The 11,632-nt window shown below is 40.3% G+C and overlaps 1 protein-coding gene across 1 annotated transcript; it reads left to right on the plus strand.

Moving 5' to 3' along the window:
- The first annotated feature begins 3,392 nt into the window (after positions 1–3,392).
- LOC134615482 (claudin-22-like) lies at positions 3,393–4,809 on the plus strand. The gene has a single exon (XM_063460007.1). It carries the CDS (start codon positions 3,454–3,456, stop codon positions 4,114–4,116), a length of 663 nt encoding a protein of 220 aa, XP_063316077.1. The 5' UTR covers positions 3,393–3,453; the 3' UTR covers positions 4,117–4,809.
- Positions 4,810–11,632: the final 6,823 nt, after the last annotated feature.

Genomic DNA, 11,632 nt, shown 5'->3' on the forward strand with positions numbered 1-11,632 from the left:
TTTCCAGCTCACAATGGAGTATTGACAAATTTGAGGAGAAGGCTGTATGTGATCCAGCAATAACAGAGCGTACATACAGGTCATAAAAGTGAGAATTGGGCCTTAAATGGAGTCCCCAAAAAATTATGTTTATTAAGTGTTCTTGCATAGCAAGACCACTTAATGTTATCTCACATATATATTATTAAGTGTTCTTGCATAGCAAGACCACTTAATGTTATCTCACATATATATTATTAAGTGTTCTTGCATAGCAAGACCACTTAATGTTATCTCACATATATATTATTCTTATTCTTATTATAGCCAAATTTACCACCCTAACTCCTCCCACAGTTTTTACACTACATAGACAGAAATATACCGAAATGTGTGGATTGTTCCCGATTGGATTGCCATTACTTTGTGGAACGTTTCGCCGAATGGTTCTCGGAATATCGTCGTTCTTGTGGCGAAATTGGTCCCATAGGAATGAATGGCAAAATGTTCAAAACTAGAGTGGGAGCTGGCAAAAGCTGAAAAATCCGGACATGATTTCTAAACTGCCACCACTCCCTCATTTTCAAGCCCACCTACACAATTCTTATATCAAAACGTTCAGCGATCCCTGCTGCCACTAGAAATGTCCAAGGTTAAGCCATAGTCCTGATAGTTTTCACAATATGACCATTTGTTTGCAACTCGCGCCGTCCATTGACATTCATTGAAACTTCACTCTAGCCAGCTCAAACCTGAAGGGCAATTTCTAAACTGTGACTGTGCCTTCATTTTTAATATTTCAGAGACATACTATGCATCATACTGTAGGTCTGGGTCTTGTGATTCTCACAATATAAAGCTCTTCGCTGTAGGATGTATAGTTTTTAAACTACAACCGTTTGAAGATGGCAACCGCTAAAATACTCTGACCTTTGCCAGGCTGGAGCAGCAAGTGATGTCATAGACAGGACCTTTTGTACACCTGCTAATGTTTTTATAAATGTATGTTTTAATGTAACTGTGAAGCATTTTGGGCAACAACGTTGCAATTAAATGTACTATATAAATAATAACAGTTACTCCGCCCACTCCAGTTGTAGACTACTTGTGGAGGCAAGAACACTTCAAACAATTTCCCCAGAAATTGTAGCTTTTCTAGTTATTGTTATTATTGAAGACTAAAACATTGATTTATAAATAAGCTATTACATTTCACTAATTCCACTAGTTACTAACATGAATAGGATTATTCACAAAAGTAAGACATGGGGAATTCAAAGTGCATTTCAAATTAAAGGCCGGAGTAGCTGTACTGGGAGCAAAGTTGGCTTGTAGAATTTCTCCCATTCAGCTATTTTCAAATTTGAAATTCACTTTGAATTCCCCACATGTTTCACTTTAGTGAATAACCCTGTAGAACAATCCTCACATTTATTTATACTGCTATAAAGCACCAACATTTTACACAATTCATTTCTGATACAATGGTTAAAATTAATCTTCCGTTAGTTAAACTGCTGGCATGAAATCTGCCAGTGCTGCACATATAAAGATATTGGCACTTGTGTGCCGAGGGCTAGTTTCTACTTAGCCCAGAACTATGTCCCGGGTTGCATAATGTCAATTCTGCTGTCGTCAGTGCGCACAGCAATCAGATTTAACTGCTTCAAGTTAACACTCGGCTGCCTCCCATCATTTAGTAAGAGCTACCAGCATCCACCACTTCCCTGCATTTCTTTTGTGCTTTTTAAACAAAAAATAAAAAAAAATACCTCCCTGGTCCACCTCCAAACCCTACCTCCCTCCCTTCACTGGCCCACAACTTGCATGTGCACCCCGAGTTTTCGAAATGGTCCAATTACAGGATTCTCTATGAGAAGCCTCTGATTGGCCCTGTGACGTCAGTTGGAAGGAGGTCGTCTGTGCCTGGAGCTTCCCCCGACACTGGATTGTAGGTAATTTTTATAAAATATTTTACAACATTTCGAAAAGACATCGTAATGCATTTCATCATAATAAACATATAAGAGTAAATCTAGAGGTACACAAAAAAGCTGAAGACAAAAACAGCACTAATCTCTCATTAGTCATTACTGGGTAGTTATCCAATCAAATTTTGCCTCAACAATTTACAGACAAGAAAGCTTACAAGAAATAATGTGGGTTTTGTTTTTGTTAGAAAAAGCCCCGAAGTATGAGGTTTTGAGAAAGTGCCTTGAGTAGTGCAAAGAATGTATTTCTCATCTGTTTTCCTCCCGAGGCATTTGGACTAATTATGGGTTCAATTTCTCCCACTCTGCTGAGCTTAGCACCTTTCCCACACTTCCTCACCGTTGTTCGCCTTTTTGACAACCTTTTGAATCCATGGTTACTTTCTACCCAGACAATGTTTTCATTATCTAATGTGAAGGCATAATAATATTAATTCACCAGAAAGTTCATTACTATACGAATATTTGTATAAACCACATCTTTCCCCACATGGTTTTCCTGCCCACTCATATAGTGCTGTGCTGATTACATACTGGTATACATATAATAGATAAACATAGATTTCTGAATCCATCGTTTATACCAATCTCAAAGTCATTCAAGGTGATTGGTGGTTTCAAAGTTGCTTACTGAACCAGTCTGTACATATAAGGTCACATAGAACAACTGGAACAAAGTCCTACGAATACTTGCAGACACTGAACATTTCTATACATTATGGTTTTAATAAGTATATTACTAATCTTTCCTCTGTACAAATGGTATTGATAATTTATTAAAAAGAGAACACGAATTCAATATAGAATTTTTTTTTATAACTACATTTGTGATTATAAAGAAAAATATACTAATCAATACTTAATTATCATTTTGCATCATATCAAACTTTTTCTTTTGTTAACTGAAAATGTGCTCTTTATATATCCAAAAATCCACCAAATAAAATTTGTGTTAACAACACATAGGTGTCATTTGTTAGAAGGGAAAAAAACATTTGACTAGGAAAAATCCACTTCTTGTTTTTTTCCTCTAGGACTAAGAAGTACATGCCTGAATCTCAAGGCATTACAATGAAGTTCTGTTACACACAGAGACAGCTTTTATCACCATTTAAAATCTAATTAATCCATATTGAAGCACAATGATTACTGTTGTGTTTTAGGGTGAGGGGTCATAGAGCCTTCTTTGTTCGCCCACAGGCTTGTAATCATCAGGCATTTGGGATATAATTTTACCCAGCAAATTGAAAGGTAACAGATCAAATGCTTATCATAAACTTAACCCATGGCTGCCATAGATTCTTTCCCCTTGCCATATGAAACCATATCTATACAAAGACCAAACAGCACTTCAAGACTTTTGAAGGGTTAACATCAAAAGCTTATATACCGTGTAACGTGGAGCTAAGGTTATTAGTTCCCGATCGGCTTTGAGCTGCAGGGGTGTGCCTGTTGAGTAGCTGATAAGAAAGACCTTGGAAGAATGGCACTGGTCAAAAGAACTAATACTCAATTTGGTGGGATATTGTTGGCCTTGGCTGGATGGATTCTCTCTTGTGTCACTACTTACGTGCCTTTATGGAAGCAACTCAACTTAGATTTAAATGAGTTGGAAAACTGGACTATGGGACTCTGGCAAGCATGCGTTGTCCAAGAAGAAGGTGGAATGCAGTGCAAGGACTTTGACTCATTTTTGGCTCTGTCCTCAGAACTCAGGATTTCAAGAATCCTTATGTGTTTATCCAATGGTTCAGGGATGCTTGGTCTGCTTATCTCGAGTCTTGGTCTGGACTGCCTAAACATAGGAGGGGAAAAGCAAGAGCTGAAGAATCGCCTCTTACTACTTGGAGGGGTAATGCTTTGGAGTTCAGGATTAACTGCCCTCATACCAGTGTCCTGGGTGGCTTATGATACAGTCCAGGAATTTTGGGACGAGTCCATTCCAGATATTGTCCCAAGATGGGAATTTGGGGAAGCCCTCTTCATGGGCTGGTTTGGAGGATTTTTTCTACTTCTTGGTGGCACGCTGCTTGCTTCTTCATACTGTTTTTCACCCGCTGACCCAAGCAACATATGTTACCAGCAAACACGGCAGCATGGGAAATGTCTACACAGTGATCCGAAATACCCTGATCTGACCATTTGAAAACTCTAGGTGTTTGCTTACTGTGAAACAGGCTATAAACCAACTCCCCTGATCTTTTGTTAGGTAGATTATTTGCAGATTCATCCACCTTTCTTCTAATCCAAGATTTATTTAGATCTGTTAATGCGGTTTTAAGCTTCACATAAAATGATTAATGACTCTGTTCACTAATTGGAAAACACATTTGCATTACGTGTTCTCATAATAAGCCTGGGGCACAATTCCATTTCAATAGTTTTAATGAGATATGAACTTTTACATCATTTGTTGACATTCATAGAATCACAACAGTGCATAAGAGCATTGCCAAAGTGTTGCACCAAACAGGCTATAGCACAGTAATGCCCTATCTTGTCTGGAGTTGTCAGGTATCATGGGAAATGTAGTTCATTAACATACGGCTTGACATGTTTAGCTATCAAAGATCTAGCTTATTTAAGTTTAATGCATTGAACATACAAAGATTATATATTACACATATATTGCAAAAGAGGTGATGCCCTTATGTTTGTTTTCTGCCATTGACATAGTTTCTTTCACATCAACTAGAACAAGTTACTCTGGCAAAGATTTAACAAGTATTACATTGTTTTAACAAATTGGACATAAATCTCAGAATGTAATAAATTAAGCGGCAAGTATGTCAACTTGTGCTAACAGAATGCATGTACAAATGAATGTGAAAGAGCAGAATTAAATGGCATTTTTCAATAATTTGTATGTGTCTATGTTTGAAATGGGTAATATATTGCCTTCTGCCAAATTATAAAAACCTCTAAAGCTAGATTTACAATGAAATAAATGGTTGAATTTAGAAGTGCTGTAATATCTTCCGGAAATATGTGTATCCTGGACAAGAAAAAACCCTTGTAAAATAAAACAAAAGGTTTCTGACTATTCGCGTCTATAATTATCACCTTATAGCCATATTCACTGTGAATTGTTCTAGCATTCATTGACTTACCAGCCAAGCAACACCTGAATTTCCGATTTGTAATTATTTCCTGAATCCTGAGTCATGTACTTGGGAGTAATCAGCTGGGGAAGACAAACCAGTGATATTCTAAACACAAACTTTACATGCTAAAGAATGAGAGAATTTCCCCTGGAAATATAACGTGAAGGTATATTTTTTTTAAGTGTGAGGAACAGACAGGGCTAAAAAGGATGTATGTAACGAGTTAATATAGCAGTGGATGTCCTACACTAATGCGAAATGAGGATATATATTGCTCACCAACACCTATAGAAATGTAAGTTGGCATACTTTTATTTAAATGCTAACTCAATGTCCAAATCTTTCCTCAATAATGAAAAAGGTACAAAATATCAACTCAGGGAAAAAAAAGAACAACAGGGGAGGGGGAGTCTTTCATATCAAACATACACTCTTTAGGCAGCATATGGTAAACTAAGTTTTCAGGCGAACGATGAAGCTGAATTATATGTTAATAATAAGCTTCTCTCTTTTTCAAAACATAAGCATTCCTCTTTTATCTGGAAAAAAGAAAAATGGCACTATAGTTACCAGAACAATTGCATCTTAAAGGGACACTATAGTCACCAGAACAACTACAGCTTAATCTAGTTGTTCTTGTGAGTATAATAGCTCCCTTCAGGCATTTTCATGCAAACACTGCCTTTTCAGAGAAAAGGCAGTGTTTACATTACCCATAGGGACACCTCATAGTGGCCATTCCTCAGATGGCAACTGGAGGGGCTTCCTGGCTCTGGGCTGCACAGTAAGCAGCCCTGCCGTTCAGAATCCCCACGCTCTGCATGAAGACGCTGAATTTTCCTCATAGAGATGCATTGATTCTATGCATTTCTATGAGGGGGTGCTGATTGGCCAAAACAGCATTTGCCCACCCCTTGCCCCCCTTGTTTTTTATAATTCTTTACTTTTGTTGTGCAGGTGAGTACAAAGCGCTTTCATACGCCACAACAGCGTACATTCATATTTAAACATAGATAGATTAAACAGTGGCTTGGAAAATTTTGCACAGTTTTTGTTTTAAAAATGTAATAAGCTAGGCAGACATGTCTAAACGATATCTATTTGTTTGAGATTTAACTTGCTTGCGGCATCCTGATTGGATTGGCTAAAGATCAGCAATTTTGATAATGTCACCAAGGGGCGGGGCCAGCACCGGCAGACATGTGGAGAGCTGAAAATAAGGTGAGTTTTAACCTATTCTGAGGGGGCTGGGGGTGTGGGGAGGGGGGAAGCCACCTAAATGGTGGGTTTTCACTATAGCGTCAGGAATACATGTTTGTGTTCCTGACCCTATAGTGATCCTTTAATGCCAGCAGGCGTTTTATTGTAAACACTGCCTTTTTTACTCAGACAGCAACTAGATGCTGAACGCTCCGCACAGAGATGCATTGATTCAATGCTTTTCTATGAGGAGATGCTGATTGACGTAGAGCGGTATTTTGCCATGCATGCGCAATAGCATCCCTATGCTATGTTGTGGGAAAGCATTCAATTGGCTGAGATCATCAAATGTAACGCTTTCAGCCACAGGGGCTGATTTGTATTCCTGACACTATGGTTTTTCCTTCAACAGGGCTCTGTCATTTTAAATGCTTTTTATTTTACTTTTTTATATTGTGGTTACTTATCACTGAATTAAAACAAATATGCATTTGTGAGTTGTAAAATTAAAACTAAATGGAAAATCCACATTTCTTAATCTGCAAATGGTCGTATCCATCTTAACTCCATGTCAGTGATCGTTACAACAAGCTCTGTGTTTTGAACCTGACAGTCAACATATAGAAAGCATACAGAAAGGGGAGAAATTGAACAATGTTTCTACTTTGTATCTCAATCTTTGACTTTGCTTTGTTTGAATTGGAATTTGATGTACATTTAAAAGAATAGTGAGCATTTCATGAAGAAAAAGAGCCTAGAGTGTCTGGATAAAGGATCCTCAAAATACAAGAGGTTTCACTGCAATGAGTGAAAACTTGTTCAAAATAAAGCAGGCGTGACCGAACCCCATCATGTAACGAAAAAAACAAAAACAATATACGCTCTATATATAAGTGCTAAAAAATGCATCCGTTTTTAAAATATAGTTAAGTGGATACTGAAGTTGTTTCCCCTCTACTTTTAATGCTTTATGATGTTAAATAAATGTTTTGAAAAAAAAAATTATTTGTGTTGCGCAGCAGACATACCTCAGTGAAATCACACCAGACACAACCTTCCTTGCAGGTGAACCACCTGTGGCATCAAAAGGTGGCCTGGACATGGCCCCCTACTGGCTTGCCCTTCCCCTGTCCAGACATTCCCTGCAAACAGATTTATTTATGATATTACCTGAGTGAAACTACAGTGTAAGCTAAAAGACACTGTAACGAAGAAGCAGTCATTTCAAAGTGCTTCATTTTTATTTCATTTTTATATATATTAGTGGCCACTTCAGTACTTTTATGATAAACATATACCCCCCTTGTGATATCACTGTGCCGTAAGGGAATTAGAGCTGCAGCATCTTTTGCAAACCTCTCACAAGTTCCGTAGCGCTGTACTATGGGTGGACTAACAGACACGTATTTGTAATCAGACAAGTTGGACGCACAGGAACAGAGAGATAGATCAATGAGTTTACATGCTAGAGGGAGTGGGGTATAGTGACAAAAAAGGTAAGGGTATGGTAAAAAACAAGGCTGAAACATATAGAATTTTTAAGTGTTATTTAAAAAAAAATTGTTTCAGAGATGATAAAAATTTAAACAAAATATATTTTAAATTCAGGTTATAATATTTCGTCATTATTTTACATATTTTCCACATCTATCCAAACATTTATTGAATAAAAAAATGTAATTTTACACAAGTTATTAGATTCTATTTAAAGATATCCTTGATCAGCCATCCAATCTGTGCATAGAAAATCTGTTGTGCCCTCATTTTGTGTGCAAGCTGTACATCACCTGTTTTTCACATTAATGCTAAAAAATGTTTTGGCCACTCTTGGCCACCCATCAGAAGAGGAAGAGCAGTGAGGGTCCAAGCAGTGGTGAGTTGAGAATACACCCAGATTTGTTGGATCCTTTCCAAAGGATCCAAATTAATCATATCCAAATGCCAAAGAGTGGCCGGTATGAATATGCACTAGTCATAGTGGACATGTTCTCAGGATGGCCAAAAGCCTTCCCTGTCACCAACATAACTGCCAAGACCACAGCCAAACGTCTACTCACGGAAATTGTCTGCAGATATTGAGATCCTGAGGTGATAGAAAGTGACCAGGGTAAAGCATTCACTGCACTACTGACCAAAGAGATATGGGCAGCACCGGGGGTGACCCTTGCACACCACACACCCTATCACCCACAGAGTAGTGCTAAGGTAGAACGCATGAATGGCACTCTGAAAGCCAGAATGCTTAAGATGGCCTAAGAAACTAACCTGTCCTGGCCAGAAAGTCTTACCATAGCTTTGTTTAGTGTGAGGTATACACCAAGAGGGAGGTTTAGCCTGTCCCCATATGAGATTTTGTTTGGTTCAGCTCCCAGGCTAGGCTGTTATTTTCCTCAGCAGCTCCAACTCCAGTCAGATGCAAAGGTAGACTATGTAACTGCTCTCTCTCAAGCCTTGACCAAAATCCATGCACAAGTGTTTTCTTCCATTCCAGATCCAGTGTCCGATACAGGCACCCACAAGTTACTTCCTGGTAATTGTGTTTTCTCAGGAACTTCTTAACCAGTAGACATGTGCAATTCATTTCGGTCCGAATATGAATTCGGACTAATTTCGGGCAATTCGGACATTCGGGTACTCCGAATTGCCAAAGGGCCGAGGTCCCAAAGTTCCGAAATTACCGGATTTCCGAAGTGTCGAAGTGTCAAAGTACCGAAGCACAGTATTGCCTAAGTACTAATATCCACTAATACCCAGTGAAAGAAGAAGAATGTTACATTGTATACAATTTTAAATAAAAAGCATACAAACATAGCCAGGATTCCGCTATAAGCATTTGCAACACTTACAGCAATCAAGTAACACACATTCATATAAAATGTAAGTTACTTAGCCTGTCAATGTAATGACAGGAATGAATAAGTAGATAACTCCCTAATTCCCACGCTATTAAGGAGCTATCTACTAAAATCCCGAAAGACCTAAATTGGTCTTTCAGTCAAATTTACTAATACTAAGTAAAGATTACTTAGTATTAGTAAATTATGCCCCTACTCGCTATACTGCGAGTAGGGGCATGTCTATTAAGCAGTGAGCAGCCTGTGGCCCTAATGTTAAATAATGGGAGGGGACCTATTGTCCTCCCCTCGGGCCCCCACCCCTGAGCGGTGGGTGGGGCCCTAAATCAGAATAAGGGGGGACCTAATGTCCTCCCCCTGGCCCCCACCCCTGAGCGGTGGGTGGGGGCCCTAAATACTAGATAGGGGGGACCTAATGTCCTCCTTCCTGGCCCCCACCCCTGAGCGGCGGGTGAGGGCCCTAAATGCCAATAGGGGGGACTTATTGTCCTCCCCCTGGCCCCCACCCCTGAACGGTGGGTGGGGGCCCTAAAAAGAAAGTTAACCCCCCCAGGTGACTAAGGGTCCCCAAAAGCACGCTGTGTAATTTGACTCATAACTCTCTGATTGGTTACTTAATCCACCATAGAGTTAGGAGTCAAATTACACAGCGTGGGAAAATTCCAAAGAACTTTACCACGCTGTGTAAAATGACACAGAGCACTCTGGTTGGTGGATTTCAAACCAACCAATCAGAGTGCTGTGACAGGTAAATGTAGAGACTTACCTGTCAGTCTCTTCATTTACCTGTCAGAGCACTCTGATTGGATTACTTAAATCCACCAATCAGAGTTCTCTGAGCCTAATTGTAGCTCAGTCTGCGCGGAGCCCTCCATGGGTGAAGATGGATTATTATTTTTTTGCGCTCGTTTTTTTTTTTTTTTTAATTGCGTCGGTTATTTTTTATTTGGCCTTTCTTGGGGCTGAAAAAATAAGATTTTAAAATAAGATTTTAGAAGAAAGAAAACATCGAATGGTAAGTTTTGTTTTTTTTCCAGGTACTTAGTTAAAGGTCCCCCAATCATTATTTTTAGGGTGAGGGGGGTAGGTAGTGGGATAATTTTTTTTGGGGGGGGGAGTGGGTGACTAGGGGTTTGGGGACCCCTAGTCACCTGGGGGGAACATATTTTTAGGGCCCCCACCCGCCGCTCAGGGGTGGAAGGACAATAGGTCCCCCCCTTATTCCAATTTAGGGCCCGAACCCGCCGCTCAGGGGTGGGGACCAGGGGGGAGGACATTAGGTCCACCACTTATTAGTATTTAGGGCCCCCACCCAGTGCTCAGGGGTGGGGGCCAGGACATTAGGCCCCCCCTTATTCCAATTTAGGGCCCCCACCCACTGCTCAGGGGTGGGGGCCAGGGGGGAGGACATTAGGTCCCCCCACCCTTATTAGTATATAGGGCCCCCACGCACCGCTTAGGGGTGGGGGCTATGGGGGCTGGACATTATGCCCCCCTTATTTTACTGTAGGGCCCTCACCCGCTGCTCAGGGGTGGGGGCCAGGGCGGAGGACATTAGGTCCCCCCCTTATTAGTATTTAGGGCCCCCACCCACCGCTCAGGGATGGGGGCCAGGGGGAGGACAATAGGTCACCCCATCATTTTACTTTAGTGCCCCCACCCACCGCTCAGGGATGGGGGCCAGGGGGAGGACAATAGGTCCCCCCATCATTTTACTTTAGGGCCCCCACCCGCCGCTCAGGGGTGGGGGCCGGGGGGGGGGCAATATGTCCCTATTTATTTATTTATTTTTTCAACAGTGAGCATCCACAGGCTGCTAACTGTTTACTAGACATGCTCCTACTCGCGGTATAGCGAGTAGGGGCAAAATTTACTAATACTAAGTAATTTTTACTCAGTATTAGTAAATTTGGCTGAAAGACCAATTTAGGTCTTTCAGCCTTTTGGTAGATAACTCCCTAATACTGTGGGAATTAGGGAGTTATTTACTAAGCGGCTGCAATAGAAGTCCCGAAATGCCGAAGTTCCGAAATTCCGAAGTTCCAAAATTCCGAAGTGCCGAAGTTGCTGAATTTCCGAAGTGCGAAAATCCCCAATTTCGGAATGCTGAACCGAACCGAAAATTTTCCCCATGCACATGCCTATTAACCAGAACCCCCTCTTGAGCCAAGATTTGATGGTCCATTCCAAGTCCTTCTAACCATGTATACCTCAGTAAAACTGTCTGGGAAGAATAATTGGATACACGCCTCTCATTGCAAGAAAGTTCCAGCTCCAGAGAAAGCAAATTTTGTTGAGCAATGAGCTTCCTGTACCTTTTTCTTTTGCTAGGCCTGTTAGAGGCCCAACAAGTTGCAATTACCAAAAAGAATCATGTTTACACATTTTGGTATAATTCTTCAAACACACATGTAGCTATTTTTACATTTGATTACTGTGATATTGTCTCTTGTACTTTTCCACAATCACTACACTTGACAGTATACAAAGACATACCTAATAA

This window comes from Pelobates fuscus, chromosome 6 (assembly GCF_036172605.1).
Source record: "Pelobates fuscus isolate aPelFus1 chromosome 6, aPelFus1.pri, whole genome shotgun sequence".
Lineage (NCBI taxonomy): Eukaryota > Metazoa > Chordata > Amphibia > Anura > Pelobatidae > Pelobates > Pelobates fuscus.